The following is a 19,339-nucleotide window of genomic DNA, read 5'->3' as shown; positions in this document are numbered from 1 at the left end:
GCCTGGGCAACAAAGTGAGACTCTGTCTCAAAAAAAAAAAAAAAAACCAAAAAAAGTAATGTAATCAGGTAATGTAATCAGCTATTACATTACCATGTGATAAAGTCTGCGATGGGTGGGGTTGTAGTTACTATGGTACAGGTTATTTAGGCTGTGTTTAGTCAGCAAAGGCTTCCGGGACTAAGTATTATAGATTCTAAGCTGATAAATAAAAGGGAGCAGAATTAGCTAGATGAAGTGCAGAGGAAGCATCAACAACATATATAGAAGTGCAGAGACAAAGGAGTGACTAGATCAGGAAACCTCAAGTAGTTAAGGATAGCTAGAAGATAGAGTGTAGAGGAGGTAGAGAGCAGTGATTATGGTGGGTAGGGGCCAGATCTTAAAAGTCCTTGTTGGCCATATTGGAGAATCTAGATTTTTTTAAATGAGATCAATGGGCAAGGCCTGGAAATATTTTAAGCCAAGGCATATCATGATCACATTTGCCTTTTAATGATAATTGCTTACATTTATTGAAAGTGTTCGATAAATGTACCAGGCTCTGTTCTAATTGCTTTCTGTGTATAATCTTATGTATAATTTATTGAATCTCCATAGTAGCTTTGTGAGAGAGGTCCTGCGGTTATTTCCGTTTTATTGATGAGGAAGTTAAGTACCTTGCCCAATTTTGTACAGCTAGTAAGTAGTGGGGCTGGGATTCAGACTGGCCACAGTGTGGAGAATGGAGTGGAGGGCAGCAAGACTAGAAGCAGAGAGGGCACAGTGTGGAAATGGCTGTTGTAATCCAGGTGAGAGATGATGATATCCTGAACTGGGGAAATGACAGTGGGGATGGAGGTGGTGAAGGGATTTCAGAGATATTTAGGAGTCAATTTAGGACTAGGTGATTGATTGGATATGGGTGATAGAGGAGAAGAGGTTTGAGCAAGTGGGACCTTTCAATGAAATAGGAAAACACAAGAGAAGCAGGTTTGAGAGTTAACAGACCATGAATATAATGAATTTATTTTTATTCATGTTGAACTTTTAGTGTCTTTAATGTAAGAACTCAAGAGAGAAATAAAATCTAAAGATCTAAATTTTGAGAGTCACTACTATATAGTGAGAATTGAAGCCATTCAGTAAACATACATTGAATTGCAAAAGGTCAGTGGTTTAGACCTACCAGCACAACATTTAAAGGGAAGGAATAGAGCAAGGAAGACAGATTTTTAGAAGAGACCAAGAAGGAGCCAGAGAGGTAGGAAGAACATGAAAGATGTATCAGAATAACAGAAATGGACAACTGAGGTGTGACCTTCCAAGAGTTCAAATATTATAAGGCCTATGACATGTTCTTTGGCTTTAGTAATGAGAAGGTTGTTAGTGACCTAGTGACTGGTTTCAGTGGGGGGATAGTGGCAGTGAACGAGGAATGATTGTAGGTGAGGTTGATGAGACAGTGAATATAAACAGATCTTCCAAAGAGTTAGTCTTTGATAGGATGGAAAGAGGGCAGAGGCTTTAAGGGGGTGGAAGGTTGAGGGAGGTTTTGTTTTTTAAAATGCATACCCACATGGGGCTTGGTAGATGCCTGCAGTTGAGGAGGTCTGGATAGTACTGGTACTTAATCACATAGTAAACGTATAATAGTATAATTATTTCTTTAAAAATGATGTATCTATTTTCTTTGCTTCTATTTGATTTTTATAGGATGAAGTTGTGATATGTCCTTATGATTCCAATCATCATATGCCTAAATCATCTTTAGCAAAGCACATGGTATCTTGTAAATTGAGGAAACTGGGCTATACCAAAGAAGAAGAGGTACCATATATTTACTATATTATATATATATGTCATGTAATTGATGCATTAATAAATTCACAATATTCAAAACTTATAAGGTTTTCTGAAATAAAATAATAGCCTTTATTTATAAAGTAGGATGGTACTTGCCTAATTTCATAAGTTATCATTAGAAATATGTAAATGGTACTAATCTATAGTTTGTCAAATTTTAAAATATTCAATTATCTGATACTCAAGAACACTAAATTTTTTTTTTACCATTTAGAATGAAATGTATAATCCTGATATTTTCTATGAGAATGTGAAGATACCTTCAGTTACTTTGAGTAAGTATTAAGTTATTAGATTATAATTTTAGAATATCTTAGTATAGGTATTCATTTTTCATTTTTAAATTATTCAGAGTGGATTTTATAACCATGTTTATGATTAACAAGGACATTTAATACCTTAAGAGAATGTAGGATTAATTAATATACATGGAAACCTGTTTGTATAACCTAAAATTTAGAGACCAGGTTTATATGAGAAAGGCAGTGAAAACCCTACAAAGCCTTGTTCAATAAGGCAGGTGCCCTTTTTCTTGGTTATAACAAAAATCTGAGCATACAACATAGATTGGAAGATAAGACTGAGAAGGGAAATGTTCCTGGGATCCATAGCATAATCAGAGTTAAGGTCTTAGGCTCTGGAAACAGAATGCCCTGATTCAACTCCTGGTGTTGTCACTAGCAGATGTGTACCTTTAAGCAAGGTAATTACCGTGTTTATTGCCTACATTTTTAAAATCAGGATGGTGATATTAGCACTTTATGAGGATTAAATAATATATGTAATATGCTCAGAATTGTGCCTGACACTTAGCTGGAGGCAACCAGAGGGTCCCAGAGTTACAGCACACAGGCTCCAAGAAATGTTAGCTATTATTGGTTGCTGAAATTTGTAGCTGCTACTGCTGCTGCATTCCTAATTATAGTGTCTTCTGAACTGCTTGAAGTCTGGTTATTTACTGGGCTCTAGATTGATCTGAAAGAATTCTGTGTTCAGATTATTTAGGCAGCAATATGGATGTTTCCTCTCAAGATTCTGGAAGGGTTGTCTAGGTGCCCAAAGAGTTTGGATTAGAAACCAGATAATCATTTAATTATGGACACTGATGATTCATAGTATATTTATGGATTTTTTTTGACAGATAAGGACTCCCAATTCCAGATAATTAAACAAGCTAGAACCACAGTTGGAAAAGATGGCGATTATAACAGTCAAAGTAAGTAACATCATAATTTGAGCTAATTATGAATCAAATATTTTTTTTTTCCTCACAAGAAAAACCTTGTGAATACAGTTACATGGGAAAGGTTAAGTTTTACATTTAACATTGAGCTAATTTGCTTTGTTTCAGCTTAATTTGTTAAATATTGCCTACTCAAATAGACTAGAGTCTCATTGGGACATTATCTTAGCTAGGGTTCATTCTTTGGAATTACCTGGTGATTTTATAGATGAGATTGCCTTGTGGATAATTTTTTAAAAATTATTATTTAGTAAGCGTAGACTGTCCTGACTTATGATGGTTCCTTTTAGGATTCTTCAACTTCATTATGGTGTGCAAGTGATACACAACCACAAGATTTAAGACTTTAAGCACTAGTGATTCTACTCTTTGGGCTGCATTTTCAACTTAACGATATTTTCAACTTATGATGGATTTATTAGGACTTGTCAGAAGTCAAGGAACATCTTTAAATGCCATTAAGTGAAACTGTCTTATCCTGAGATTTCTTCTAGAATGTTGAAATGCAATGTAAAAGGACAGGTTTAGGCTAAAAGAGATTTGTCTCTCAGCTTCCTTCAGAGAATTACCCATTAAGTGAGTTGGTTTTTAATCATTTTGGATCTTGGATCCCTTTGAGATGATGAATGCTAGGGATCCCCCTCTCAGAAAAAAAGCACAAACACAAGTTTTATATACAATTTTAGGGAATTTGTGGATCCCTTTATGTCTAGCTTTGGAGCTGGGTTACAGAGTTTCTGCTTAGGACTTCAGTAGAGACTAGGTTAGAATTTTTAAGCATAAGCTTTTAGGCAATTGAAAGAAAACTTAATATATCAAAAACAGAAAGAAGTAAATGAGTTACTAAGAGTTTAGATTTCTGATGAATCTAGGTATGACATCCAGCCAAAGTCTGACCAGCTTCTCTTATAAGGATTTCTGAGTTGTCTTCTTTGAACCTTCTGTAGGTAGCTTTCTCTGGACATCTTGCCTTTTTCTAGCTGAACTACATTCACCAGCCTGTAGTCATGATTGGTTTTTTTTCCCTTGTTGGAGTTCAGGGTCTTTACCAAACATTGTTCCAAGTCAGTATCTGGACTTGATTTCTCTGAGTTACACTGTGGCATCAGAAAGAAGACCATTTTACCTTGGCTGTCTACATTACGTGGGTTCCCTACAACAGCCAGAGCACATTTCTTGTATTTCCTGTTTTAAAGTTCCCACTTTTGTGCCTGTCAACTAAATTCCAGGGTTTTTTCTTTGAGGGAGACATTTGACTCTCATCTTACATGGACAGATGACTGAGCTGTGATCAGTCAAGCCTTTTTTGGCCTCTGTTATTGGTTCTACTCAAGGGCCCTGTTCAGTTAGTGCACCCATAAAAAAGTAAAGGTTTTGTTTTTTGAAGGGGTTGATAAAGGACTTTATTAGACTCTTAACTGCTTAGGTAGATTTCCTGAATTTATTTTAGAGTTGAAAGAGAACTTTGAGATCATCTGATCCAGCATCTGCATTTTACAGATAAGGAAACACTGTGATTTATATGTGATAAAGTTCTGGTGTGTTTGTTCTAAATGTCTTCAATATTTTTATTTTTTAAGAGGTTCTTTTTTCAAAGCTTTTTTGTGTAATTCATTTCTCTTTTGTTTCTCTTTAACAACAAACTTGTGATGGGCTGAACAAGTATTTTCCCTCCATATTAGGTGAAGAAACAGGCACACAAAACTGAAGTAACTTGCCTCTGCTAGATAATAGCAAAGTTGTATCCAGAGCCAAGTTCTGAATTTTGGCACAAACTCTGAACTGAGTTGTTCTATTTTCTGTTAGAAACTTTCCACATTTAGTGAAATTTATGGACTAGGATTCTAGATACTGCTTAAATTTATTTATTTATTTACCATGATTAAGTGGAAGAATATCACAAACTTCAAATCTGAACATACTCCCTGCTACTATCAACGTCATTCATTTCTTATTCTATTTTGTGTAAGCCTATTTTAAAGAAATAAATTAGCTGCTTAACCTTGTATAAATGACAACTTCTGGAGTTTTTCTTTCCTTATCTGTAATATAAAGCTGACTTATGTTTAGAGGAATAGAGATAATGAATGCTAGATGTGTAGCTCCAGTAATTGGTAGCTACTATTATCTCAGTGAGAGTTAACTGCAGAAAGCAGTATTAAGATAATGAAAGGAGTGAGAGGTTTATATATATGAGTAATTTAGAAAATGTTTTTTTTTTTAATTTACATAACTGGCTATTAAGGCAAACTTGGACATGGAGTTTAGTTCTTTACAAAAGTAAAAAATTACTTTGAATAGTTCTTTCAATAGATAAGAACTTTGATTTTGAATTCTTATATTATCTTAAGTTAAGATTTAATTGTTAAGAATAACTATTTTTATATTATCTGTAACCTTCTTTAAATTTTTTCTTTTTATCCTATGTAGAGTTCTGCATTTTCTCAACAGAGATTATTTTTGTGGCCCACTTATGTCTTAGACATTTTAAAATCTTTTACTCTAGGACAAGAATCTCTTTGAATATTTTCTTATTGATGTATTTACTTTGAAGGGAGAATGACTAACATGAACAATTTTACATTTTTCTGTCTAATTCATATTTTGTTATATACTAAAATGTAAGGTTTTTGGCAAGGTTTATGTATGTTTTCATTTCATCACTCACATTAGGCCTAAACTCAATGTATAGAATTCTCAATCTATTAACTTTTATAAAAGCTTGAACAATCATTAGATCTACATACTTATTTTCAAATATAGTTACTTTGGTTAATTTTAAAACCAAGATGTTTTAATCAAAACAATCATTTTATATTGAGTGGTTTATCTTTTTCCTTCAGTCTTAAATATTCAAGTTGCTGTACTTCAATTTCATGAAGTGTACTTGAGTCATGGTCATGATTTGAAGATCAGTGTACTATAAAAGAACCTTAAAGAGTCAGGACCGAGTTGCTTTAGAGCTGATCTATTCTTCTCACTTGTGAGACTTTGGGCAGGTTATGTTACTTCTATGGGCCTTAATTTGTTTATCTCTAATATTAAGGAATGGACTCTGAATTCTTTCTAAAATTCTGAATTTGTATCTGTAACAATACCTCCTACTTCTGTTTAATATTGTATGTCATATGTTTAAGGTGCCTTGTGATGGCAACAGTGACTAACAAGGAAGAATGCAAATTGGCATTATAGTAGAAAAGTAGGGTTTTGATTGGGGTGATGAACAAGTTCTAGAGATGTATAGAGATAATGGCTGCACAACAATGCGAATGTACTGAATGTCTCTGAACGGTACACTTAAAAATGGTTAAAATGTTAAATTTTATGTTATCTTTTACTGCAATTAAAACTACTGCAAAAAAAGGCAGCTAGAAAGTCACAAGTTACTACTATTACAGCACATTGAGATGTACCTTTAAATCATATAGAAACGTGCATTTCAAAAATTTACATTTTATGTAAATGTAAGCTTATTTGTGTTTATCCTTTTTTTTGCTAGAAATATCTGTGTTCTGAATGATTTAAATGCAGTTTGTTGCTTAACTTTTCCTGTACTTTTTCTTTTTCAGTAATTGGGGTGAGTATAAAGAGGAATTAGGAACCTGAATGTACTCCTTATTTAAAGATATGCAGTATCCTTTTTGCAAATGATATCCTTTTAAAAGTATCACTCAAATTTCTAAACTTTATCTTAATAGCTGTCACAATATTATAGTCTTGATTTGGAATTTTGGTTGAATTACAAGAAATTCAAGTATCAGTCTTCACCCTGAAGAAATTTGAGATAAATAAATCAAAGAAAATGCCAAAATATTTTAAGAAAGAAATTATATTTGTTTAAAAATAACAGGCAAAGGTTTATGTGGAGCTTGTTTGTCATGCATCATTGTTTTCTAATCTTTGTGTTTTTCTCCCAGATTTTTTTAGCCTATATTCAAAAAAATTGGGCTTATCAAAGTTAATTTTTTATAATTTTATATTATAAAATTAAATGTTTTTACACCTGGCTATGTAAATGAACTTTTCTTAGTGCCTGCCAGAATTAGAATAAAAGTGATTGACTTGAAAAGGAACCCTTCTTCCCCACTAATTCAAAACCTAGTAAAAATGGCCATATATTGTTATCCATAGCTATTAAACCACAGCCTCAGATTCAATGCAGCTCTCCTCTTAATTTGTAGACAAATGTAAAGTCATCTCTTTTTTGTTGTAATGCTTAGTTTATAGTATGTTCTTATTTGAATTTTTCTTTTGCCTCTACCTAAGAAGTTCACGAGGTTAGACTATCAAATATCTGGGAAGAGCTATTGATTTTACATTGTTCTGTGAACCAGAGTTACTACTTTAGGATAACCTAGCAAACATTAAAAATATTCTTTTACACTTGATCTTACTTAGCCAAAAGGCCAGGAAGCACTTAGGATTCCTTTAGTAGCTCATGTTCTCTGTTTGCATTAGTGAATAATGAAGTCTAGAAAGAATTGTTTGAAATTGCTTTTTTTACAGTTCTAATCTTTTTTTTATTTGAGAAAATTTGAATCTCAAAACAAAAATTTTCTTCAATGTTTAATACATCATATCAAGGTATTGTATTTGCTTTTTTTTATTAATGAGCAGATTTTGGAAAGTTCTATAACTGCTGGGGGGTACTGCTATTAACTTTTTTCAATTAATTTGATTAAACTAGTATACTTCCTCCTTAGGAAATTAAAATGAGTTTAAATTCCGTTTAATCCATCTTTCTTTGGTCTGAGGAAGCATGGGATTTCTGCTACTTAATTGTTTTTTGGCCCATAGCTCTAAGTCATTACACAAATGGGATGTATTTTGAATGTTGACCATCTAGCCTGATGTCTCATATAAAAAAGACATTTTTTATACTTTTTTCAATATTTCCATAGTTTATTTTCAAAGGAACATTAATGTGTATTACCTATTAAAAGCATTTTTTCAGCTTTTATGGGGAAAAGCATGTAAATAGATAATATCTACTTTCATAGTATGGGTTGCCTTTTAAAAATTGTTACCCCAAAGGTTTTCGTAGAGCAAATTGCCTCTTCTGGTTATTACTGCCTGCCTTCATGGAATCTATGTTAATATTGTTGGAGAGAATAGCAAGCATCTGTAATATATCCTTTGTGTGGCTATAGCATTCAAGATAGAGTCAATGTTTACCATTTATTGCATAGATTGATATTTTGTATATTTAGAGATTATTATGAAAAAATAGTTTGTGTTAATATTGCATTATTAAGGCATATGTTTAAAGATAAGTGGTAGATTTTAAGTCCATAATGCTTCATGTGTTGTTTATTCTTGCGGTTTTATTTTTACTTTAGGGTTATATTCTTCATTGCCTGTTGAAGTTCCTCTGAATCACAAACGGTTTGTTTGTGATCTAACTCAAGCTGATCGTCTTGCCCTCTATGATTTTGTAATTGAGGAGACAAAGAAACAGCGCTCTGATTCTCAAATCATTGAAAATGACAGTGATCTCTTTGTAGACTTGGCTGCCAAAGTCAATCAAGGTTTGAGATGAATATCACAGCTTTACATTTCTTAATTGTTATTTTATCCTATGAGTGTTTTTATGATGATTTTATTGTCAGGCCACTTTGAGTTGGGGTAGAATGGTTTTGTATCATTTAATGTTGACATATGGTCAGCCCTCCATATCTGTGGGTTCCATATCCATGGACTCAACCAACTGTGGATTGAAGATACTTGGAAAAACTGGATGGTTGCATCTATACTAAACATGTAGAGACTTTTTGCTTGTCATAGTGCCCTAAATGATATAGTATAACAACTATTTACATAGCATTTACATTGTATTAGTTATTAAAAGTAACCTAGAGATGACTTAAAGTATATGGCGGGTTGTGTGTAGGTTATGTGCAAATACTACACCATTTTACATAGAATTTTGAGCATCCATGGATTTGGTATCTTTGAGGGGTCCTGGAACCAATCACCTATTAGATACCTAGGGATGACTGTGTGTGTTAAGATATTTTAAGATATTTACTCAGTGCATAAAGTTTTACTCTGACTTTTACATTAATCATACTTTCCTTCTGTAAGAATGTTACAACCATGCTGTACTTTAATCTATGTACCTATCCACTCTAATGGCTAGAAAAAAGGAATGATATATAATTTAGCCCATGGATCAGGAGTGGTAGCTCATGCCTGTAATCCTAGCATTCTGGGAGGCTGAAGCAGGGGAGGATGGCGTGAGCTGAGGAGTTTGAGACCCCCGTCTCTACCAAAAATAGAAAAATTAGCCAGGTGTCATGGTGCACACCTATAGCTTTAGCTATTTAGGAGGCTGAGGCAGGAGGATCGCTTGAACCCAGGAGTTTGAGGTTGCAGTGAGCTATGATGATGTCACTGCACTCTACCTGGAGTAACAGAGTGAGACTCTATTTAAAAAAAAAAAATTGCTGGGAGGCTGAGGCAGGCAGATTGCTCGAGGTCAGGAGTTCGAAACCAGCCTGAGCAAGAGCAAGACCCTGTCTCTACTATAAATAGAAACAAATTAATTGGCCAACTAATATATATATAAAATTAGCCGGGCATGGTGGCGCATGCCTATAGTCCCAGCTACTCGGGAGGCTGAGGTAGAAGGATTGCTTGAGCCCAGGAGTTTGAGGTTGCTGTGAGCTAGGCTGATGCCATGGCACTCACTCTAGCCTGGTCAACAAGCAAGACTCTGTCTCAAAAAAAAAAAAAAAAAAAAATTGGCCCATATATAAATACAATGTAGAATTTTTATTTTTGTGATTTTTGTGTGCTGCCTTGAAACATGTTGAAATACAGGATTGTGGTTTTCCTGCCTGCTAATTCATAAGAATTTAAAGGCTGCTAAGGATGTAATTTTATTTTATTCTTTTCTTAGATAATAGTCGAAAAAGTCCAAAATCCTATCTTGAAATCCTAGCAGAAGTGAGAGATTATAAAAGAAGACGCCAGTCCTATAGAGCTAAGAATGTTCATATAACGAAGAAATCATATACTGAGGTAAGTCTTATATAATCTTATACATCTCTGTTGAGATGTACAAAAATTTCCCTTAAGTAGTTTTCTAAATCTCTTCTATGAATTTCCACAATTCCTTGAAAATTTTCTGAAAGTGTCTTTAGGGTGGTCACACGTGTTTGTATTTGCTCCATCACTTCTAGACCCATCCTTTCCAAAGCAAAGGCTTTCATAGTACAAAAGCCTTATGTAAAGAAGTTGAATAGTCTTAAAAATACCTGCTTTTGAGAAAGTAGTATCGCATCATGATAAGGGTATGAGTTTTGGCTTTAGACCTCAACTCGAGTTTTGATTCTGCTATTTGTCCTTGGCTGTTTGACTTGGGTAAATAATTTGAGCTTTTTAGATTCAATTTTTTTCATTTTACAAACTTTGCAGGGTTGTAATGGAATCGATTGAGATAATGCATGGAAACACAGAAATTTCTCAATAAATATTAGCTTGGGTTTTTTTTGAGAAATCTTAATGTGCTTTTAAGTACTCTACTAAATATTTGGGCTTAAGAATGTGTTAGTATAAAGTATTTATACATTAGTCTCTTGGTGTATATGTAGACTTATTTTCAGATGTCATTTAATGGCCGGTTAGAGTGATTAATTTTCTGGTATATGAATTACCTTGCCTATACTCTACAAATAATTTCCTTATTGATTCTCTGATTGTTCCCACATTATTTCTTCTCTCTGATTTCAGAGACCTTCCATAATCTGACCTCATTTTACCAAGTACTTTCTTCTGCTTTAGTTAAGCATGTCTCTTAAACTATGTCTGATTATACATATTTATTTATTCTTACCACCATGCCTTAATACATGTTATTTTTTCACCTGGAATTCTCTTTGTTTTTGCCATTTTACATCTTGTTGAGTTTAAGGGTCACTGTTTCCACAAGGTACTAGTTGACTCTGAACCATCACTGGTTTATTGTACTACTACTCTATACTACACAGCTTAGCACTTAATTTTATGCTGTTCTTTTTACAATTAAAGTATGTGTTTTAGACTTGCCTCCCCCAGTAGAAGACTGGGAGCGTGTCATACTACCCTGGTGATTCTTACGGTTCCTCAGATACTTGGTTTATCACTTGTTTCTTTTCTGGTCTCATAACCTCGTAATCAAGTTTTAGTGTTGCTGCTCGTGTTCTTTACAGTTTTATGGTTAATTTTTTATTATGGAAATATTTGAACATATACTAAAGTGAATGGCATAGTCCAGGGCTGAGGAACCTTTTCATGTTGGAAAATTGCATTAATTTAGCTGTAATCTAATAAGGCTGCATTCAAGAAATTTTAATTAGATATATTAATGCTTAAAAATGTCCATTTTGTAAAAATCTGACTAGTAAGTACTTAATTGAAAAAATGAAAACTTTGTTAATTTTAAAGTTAACTAATCTTTTAATGATTTTATTGTGCTTGTTTTTGTTGAAAAGCCTTTGAATATTTGGTTGCAGCATGGAGGTCAGCAGTTTCAGTTGAGTCCCTAGATGTGTATCTATCATTTGTAATCCTAGCACTCTGGGAGGCTGAGGCGGGTGGATCACTCAAGGTCAGGAGTTTGAAACCAGCCTGAGCAAGAGCGAGACCCTATCTCTACTAAAAATAGAAAGAAATTAATTGGACAACTAAAAATACATAGAAAAAATTAGCCGGGCATGGTGGCACATGCCTGTGGTCCTAGCTACTTGGGAGGCTGAGGCAGAAGGATTGCTTGAGCCCAGGAGTTTGAGGTTGCTGTGAACTAGAATGCCACGGCACTCTAGCTTGGGCAACAGAATGAGACTCTGTCAAAAACAAAAATTTAACTATCTGTTCTTGAAGAGATAAAATTTTGGCTAACACTTGTCCCTATGATAGCCAACATGACTTAAAATGATACAGCAAATCCACACCTCATAGTTCAACTTTAGCATGTTATGAAACTGATGATACCATCTTGCATTTGCAGGAATATAGTTAACAATACTTATAACTTGTTGCAAAGTGTCACTTAAAATAGCAGCTGTAAACACAAGAGTCTCTACAAAAAATAGAAAAAAAAATTATCCAGTGGTTGTGGCTTGGGCCTGTCTTCCCAGCTACTCAGAAGGCTGAGGCAGGAGGATCCCTTGAGCCCAGGAGCTTGAGGTTGCAATGAGCTATGATGATGCCTCTATATAGTACCTGGGGCGATAGAATGAGACTGTGTCTCAAAAATAAATAAATAAATAAATAAATAAATAAATTTAAAGGATGAATAAAAATGTAGTAATAAAAATAAAAGGATTTGTTCTGTAAAATATGGATTCAGTCAAAAGGCTGCACTTAAGGACCTAGGAGGCCACATGTGGTCCTAAGGCTGCAGGTTCTCCACCCTTGGCATAGTCTAAGGAACTTTATGTACCCATCATTTGCCCAGCTTCAAAAATTGTTAGCATATGGCCTTGTTTTATTTTATACCCCTACTCACTACCTATCTCCCCTTAACTCCACACTTGGTAATTTTGAAAGTAGATCCCAAATATCTTTTTATCTCTACTTCAATGTTTATAAATCTTTTAATGATTTATCATATCTCTCTGGTCATGGCTTTTTCAACATTTTATCCATTCCTAGCCTCTTACGTGTCCTATGTATTTTTTGTTTGGACTAGAATAAACTGACTTTGACAAATTTCAGCAAAATATTATTGCATACTGTAGTTACTGTGCACAACAAACTGCTCTGGGGTATGCAAAGATAAATGGCTCACAGACCTCACTCTCAAGGAGCTTATAGTTTAAGTGAAACAGACATTTCAAAATACGCCTTGTGTTAAGTGCTAAAATAAAGGTGAAATCGAAGTATATGAGAGGAGGGAGTGATTCTTTTTAAAAGATAAGATTGGTGAGGGCTTCATAGAGAAGTTTGCATTTGAGGGAAAGGGAGAAGCAGGGAGCAGTAAAGGAATGAACCTTTACTGAATCTTCCCTGTGTTGTTGGCCAGCGCTAGGTAGGTTCTGTGTAGATAGTGCACTTCAGAGCACTGCCCTGCCAGACAGGGTGTCACGTGGGATTTCTAGGGAAATGAGAGATTCAGAATTTGAGTGCAAGTGTGTGTGACTCATGTCACTCCTGGGTTACACCTTGGCATGGTATAGGTTTTCCACATGAAACATAGAGGGGAGTGGAAATGATAGATAAGGATTTTCCAAGAGGAAGGATTCACATTCCTAAAAGTACAATGGTTTTTAGGAGAACCATTAGTAATCCAGGGCTGAGGGCTTCTGAGGAACTATCCATTGAGAGATAAGGCTGGTTTCTACCTGTTTTAAAATCCTGGAGGGCTTTGAAGTCTTCCTTCAGTAAGGAGTTTGGATATTGTTCCGTTTTACTTTGGGAGCCATTGATCATTTCTTTAAGGTGGGGAGAAACACAGCCAGGCCTGAGCTATAGTGTCTCTCTTTGAGATTGTCCCTTGTCTCCTATACCTTTGTCCTTAAAACATTTCCTATTTAAGCATGAGGTAAGTGTAAGTTTCTGTTTTAGTTTCATCTTTGCCTCCTCAGCCACTAGGCTCATGTTTGACAGGATGGGTAAATAGGAAAGAAAAAATTTTCACATGGTTCTCACAGGTAAAGGATTTATGGTCTCATTGGGAAGATGACTGTGAAGTGACTGTATTTCATCTTTTGTCTTATTAAGTCATATAATTAAGTCATAAAGTTTTTAAAAAGTTATTTGCAAATAATCTCTAACAGAGAGATTAGTTGTAAAACTAAAAATAGTACCAACAACTTCTGTGTATCCTTTACCCAGGCCATTCATTGTTAACATTTTGCCTTATATGCTTATCATTTGTACTCTTTTTCTCTGTCTACATATTTTTCACTCTCTCGATCTCTATCTGTACATAATTTTATTTCCTGAACTATTTAATAGTAAGTTACATAACATATTATGACCCTTTATTCCTGAATACTTAGTATGCATTTTCTAAAAGTACAGATATTTTCTTAATCATAGTATGGTTATCAATTTCAAATTTAACATTGATGTAATATTTTTATCTACTATTCATATTCCAGCTTGACCCTTGCTTTTTTACATTCTCTAAATTGCACATGTCCCACAGTCCATTATGTCTTAGGCCTTAACTAAATATTTGATTGTTAGCAGTAAGTTTTCCAGCTTTATTGTGTTAATTTGTGTGTGTGTGTGTGTGTGTGAGACAGAGTCTTACTCTGTTGCCCAGACAAGTGCCATGGCATCAGCCTAGCTCACAGCCACCTCAAACTCCTGGGCTCAAATGATCCTCCTGCCTCAGCCTCCCAAGTAGCTAGGACTACAGGTGCGCACCACCATGCCTGGCTAATTTTTTCTACTTTTAGTAGAGACAGGTTCTAGCTATTACTCAGGCTGGTCTAGAACTCCTGAGCTCAAGTGATTCTCCCGCCTTGGCCTCCCAGAGTGCTAGGATTACAGGCGTGACCCACCACACCTAGTCATGTAGTGTTAATTTTTAAAGAGCTTTCTTATCTGAAACTCAGTGCTGAACTCTCCCTAGGTGATTCGGGATGTGATAAATGTACACATGGAAGAACTCAGTAATCATTGGCAAGAAGAGCAGGAAAAAGCAGAGGATGCTGCTGCAAAGTATGTCATTGTCTTGGTAATAATAATAATACTCTTTTAATCTGTTACCTATAATTGTTAAATTTTAGCATTTTCAAGGTTCTTGATAGCATGCTATATATTCATCTAACTGCTTATTGTTTATTGTTTGTCAGTGTTCAGTATTATTATATCAGAGTTCTTTGACATTGACCTTTGATAGTTTGGGAGGGGGCGGGCAGCCATATTGGTGAAATATTTAAATAGCAAAACTATTGTAAGAGCTATGTTTCTTTGTCCTCTTATATGGAATGTGAGATTGTACATATTTATTTAGACCCTTCCTGCCATTGGTATGATATAAAATATTGCATTTTAGGCTGGTGTGTCTGTATGTAAGTAATGGAGACCCTTGGTAAAATGCACTGATTAACATTCATTTCTGTGTTTCAGGGGTGAAGAAAGGCGATCGGCTTCTGTAGATTCACGACAGTCTGTTGGAAGCTATTTGGATCCTGAATGTTCACGACATAGAAGGGATCGGAGTAGGAGCCCACATAAACGAAAAAGAAATAAAGATAAGGATAAAAACTGTGAGTCGAGAAGAAGGAAAGAGAGGTGAGTCTCATACTGCATTATCTAACATTGAATTGTTTACTTTTGAAAACTAGAGCAGGTCTTTCTGTTACAACCATGCTGAGAAAATAGATTATAAGAATAAGAGTAAGGAGAGTAAGTAATTGATGAAAAGATTCTTAACATTTGTCATAGTTCAAATAACCACAGCTGTAGTGACATAATTATATGGGTGATTGGATATTGGTTTCCATTTTTTTATTACTTACTTGCTTCCTAACCACGATATTTGAAAGTAATATCTAGGTAGGGAGTTAACTGTGTTTATTAATACAAGGTGTTTGCCTAAATCTCTTTCTTTTTTTTTTTTTTTTTTTTTTTTTGAGACAGAGTCTCGCTTTGTTGCCCAGGCTAGAGTGAGTGCCGTGGCGTCAGCCTAGCTCACAGCAACCTCAAACTCCTGGGCTCGAGCGATCCTTCTGCCTCAGCCTCCCGAGTAGCTGGGACTACAGGCATGCGCCACCATGCCCGGCTAATTTTTTATATATATATCAGTTAGCCAATTAATTTCTTTCTATTTTTATAGTAGAGACGGGGTCTCGCTCTTGCTCAGGCTGGTTTTGAACTCCTGACCTTGAGCAATCCGCCCGCCTCGGCCTCCCAGAGAGCTAGGATTACAGGGGTGAGCCACCGCGCCCGGCCTGCCTAAATCTCTTTCTTCTGTACCTTCCTTCTTCTTTTTCTTCTTTCTCATTCTTTTTCCTGATAATTCCTCAGTTAAAGGGTATATATATAGTGTGAGAGAGAAGGTCCAGACTTGGACAGTTAATTTTGATAGAGATATATAAATTAATACTAAAATAATAAATTTAAATCAATTGAGGTCTGTTCCTATACTCCAGCTGCTTATGAGGCATCTGCATGGATCTCAAGTTCATCAGGTCTTTAACTTTTCCTCAGTCTGCTTCTCTTTCCCCTGTATTACTATCCTGGTTAAAGAGATGACCTTCATCTATTCGCCTAAGACAGAAATCAAACAGTCATTTTAGATACTTCTTACTGCTTGCCATCCGGTCAGTTCCTAATTGCTGTCAGTTCTGTCTTAAGATACCTCACATGTACCTCCTCTTCTTTGTCCCTGTTGCTGTCTGTCTGGAAAATGATGGTAGTTTTCTTGATTATTCTACTTGTCTCTAAGCTTATCCCGTATGAATCTATTGCTACTATCCTGCCAGAATGACTGTTCAGTTCTTAGAACTATTCAGTGGCCAAGTTCGCATTTTTTTGAATCGTCCTGAAGACCTCTGAGATCAGGGCTCCTGCTTACTTCTCCTTATATTTTGCCATTACCTCATGAAATACATAACTTGTGCCCTCACCAGCCTGAATTACTTATAGATGCCACATTTATGCCTTTCTACTTTATGCTCTGCTGCTTAATTTTCTTCTAAAGCCAGCCTGGTAAACTCCTCTTCATCCTCTTAAGACCCAGCTCAGTCATTTCCTGAAGCCTTTCTCATTGAAGCAGAGCTGATCATCTTCCATTTTATCACCACCTTACCTAACACATACTTGTTCTCAAACTTACTGTTCTCCCTATTGGACTATGAGCTCCATGAAGCAGAGTCTTTGTTTTTTTAATTAATAGTTTTATATGCACAGTGCTTGTCAAATAATAGGCTCTCAAGTGATAGCTTGTCTCTCCAGGGCCACTGATAATCAGGAATTAGTACAACTTATGGATCGGTTTGGTAATTTTGTTCATCTACTATCATTCAGTTCATAGGTTTAAAGGAAGCTATGACTTGGTCCTTCTCTTATAAAAATGAAACATTTGCCCAGTGATCTCTTGATTCATATGATATTTTATAATTATACATACCCAGACTAGCTTTTGATTATCTATTAGAAATTGTGCTCTTTCACTTCTTTCAAGTTTATAAGTGCTTCTTCCACTTAAGTAATTATTAATATCTCTAATCAATCCCCATTGTCTTAAATACATTAGACATACTCAAAATCTAAATGTGAAATAATTTTCTTTAAAGAGGATAAGCTGGTTATTAGCAAGAAATACTTCTCAATAGGGCAAGGCTAATCTTTGATATTCACCCTTGAGGTAGAGTAAATTATAGGGACTTGAGATAAGAGCTTATAAAAGCCTGTAAGAGAATAAGGAAATTAGACAGTTTCTTAATTCTTTCTATGACTTTAATATTCTATTTGAAGTGAATTCTCCAGTCATATGTCATTTATAGTTATTTAGTTAATTTTAAAGTAGAACTTCAAAGCATAATTTTTAAAAAATCATTTTGCTTATCCTTATTTTAGTTTTTTCTTTTAGTTTTAATAATTCATGTTTCATATTTACTCTTAAAAATCACTGTTCAGTTCCACATGCATATTTTATCTTGTTCTGGTTTATGTCTGATGAAAGTAGTGTATTACTGTTGAATTATTATTTTATAACTGATATTAAAATATCTATTTATAATTTTTTTAATACACCTTTCATTTCAGGGATGGAGACAGACATCATAGTCATAAAAGAAGAAAGCAAAAAATATAAATGGAGTATTTGTGCATGTACTGATTATGCTTATGCCATCATAACCAGCATGCTAATATTTTAATTGGAATTGCTTTGCATAGGAAAATGTGTTTATATGACCTGTTTAGTTGCTCATTATTTTTAATAAATACTTATGCTTCAAACTGTGAGTACATTATATGCCCTACAACTTTGTTTTCCATATTTTTAATAGATGGTTTACTTCCTGTTACTGATTTTGTTTTGTTCTTTTTGCTAATTCATGTATCACAAAATTGTTTAATTAAAAATAGTCAATACTTAAAGTATATAAATTATGCATGAATACATTCTCATTGTGAAAAATTAAACCTTACAGATGAGGCTAAAGTCCCTTTGGAATACCATCTGCAGTCCCTTTGCCCACCCCAGTGATAACTCCTCTTTACCACTACCCCGGTGAATTGAACTGGGGAAAAGCAATGTAAACATCTGAAGGGGAATAGCCTGGCTAAATAAAATATGGTATAGTCTAGATTACTATATTGGAATTAAAAGAAATAAGCTAGGTATATATTAATATGGATTGGTCTCAGAAACATCTAAGTGAAAATGGCAAGTTGTAGAAAGTTATATACAAATTATATATTTGTACATAACAATACTATATATTTTCTGTGTCTATATATTTATGTAAATATATTTTTAAGAATCTATATCAGACTTCTAACAGTGATTAGGAGGTATAGATAGGAGAGATTAGAGGTGGAAACCATGATTTAGAGGGTAGTCAAAGGAAACTTTAGCTTTATCCATAATATATTAATTCTTTTTAAATGAGAACATATTCATGTTTCACATGTTAATTTAAAATATATTGTCATTACATGTTTTGTAAATCAACTTAATTTAGTTACTATTTATATACATTAAAATGCACCCATTTTAAGCGTATATTTCATTGGGTTTTGACAAATTTATACCTGTGTGTAACCACCATCACAGTCAAGATACAGAACATTACCATTGCCCCCAAAAGTTCCTTTGTCCCCCTTTGCCAATCAATTCCTCTAACGCCAGCCCCAGGAAGCCACAAATCAGACTTTGTCATAGAAGAGAGAAATAAGTGGAAATTAGGAGTGGGGGAAATTAGGAATTAGAGGAAGAAAAGTCTAAAAGGCATAACTAGAGCTCTTTAAAGTTCAAATTTGTAAGTATAGTATTAACTGCTGCAAACTATCCAATAAAATATAGAATGAGATCAAAAGAGGCATTTGTTTGATCCTTGAATGAATTTTCTATCCTCAACTGTTTGTGTTTTGGCCCTTTTATTGGATTATGAGCTTGAGAACATATCTTCATCATAAGTGCCTGTGCCTGGCACTAATAGTTGTTAATTTCTTTTTTTAAATTTTGACATAAGCATTTCACACATCTGTCACTTAACATCTAGTTTTGATTTCCAGAGTGCTGCTGTGAATAATTACTGTAGCTCCCATCCATCTTACCCATCCATTAAGTCCTACCTTCTA

At 34.6% G+C, this 19,339-nt stretch overlaps 1 protein-coding gene across 2 annotated transcripts in view; it reads left to right on the top strand.

Annotated features, from left to right (window-relative positions):
* Nucleotides 1-19,074, top strand: part of SNRNP48 (small nuclear ribonucleoprotein U11/U12 subunit 48) — a 163,068-nt gene extending 143,994 nt beyond the window's left edge. For both annotated transcript variants that reach the window (XM_076010472.1, XM_012753697.2), the window contains 8 exons: nt 1,696-1,809; nt 2,060-2,120; nt 2,987-3,061; nt 8,428-8,616; nt 9,990-10,111; nt 14,655-14,743; nt 15,155-15,319; nt 17,798-19,074. In XM_076010472.1, the coding sequence (XP_075866587.1) occupies nt 1,696-1,809; nt 2,060-2,120; nt 2,987-3,061; nt 8,428-8,616; nt 9,990-10,111; nt 14,655-14,743; nt 15,155-15,319; nt 17,798-17,846 (864 nt within the window). In that variant the 3' untranslated portion in view covers nt 17,847-19,074. The remainder of the gene's footprint in view (nt 1-1,695; nt 1,810-2,059; nt 2,121-2,986; nt 3,062-8,427; nt 8,617-9,989; nt 10,112-14,654; nt 14,744-15,154; nt 15,320-17,797) is intronic.
* The last annotated feature ends 265 nt before the right edge of the window (nt 19,075-19,339 follow it).

Source organism: Microcebus murinus, chromosome 15 (assembly GCF_040939455.1).
Source record: "Microcebus murinus isolate Inina chromosome 15, M.murinus_Inina_mat1.0, whole genome shotgun sequence".
Lineage (NCBI taxonomy): Eukaryota > Metazoa > Chordata > Mammalia > Primates > Cheirogaleidae > Microcebus > Microcebus murinus.
This window is presented reverse-complemented; position numbering and strand designations above follow the sequence as displayed.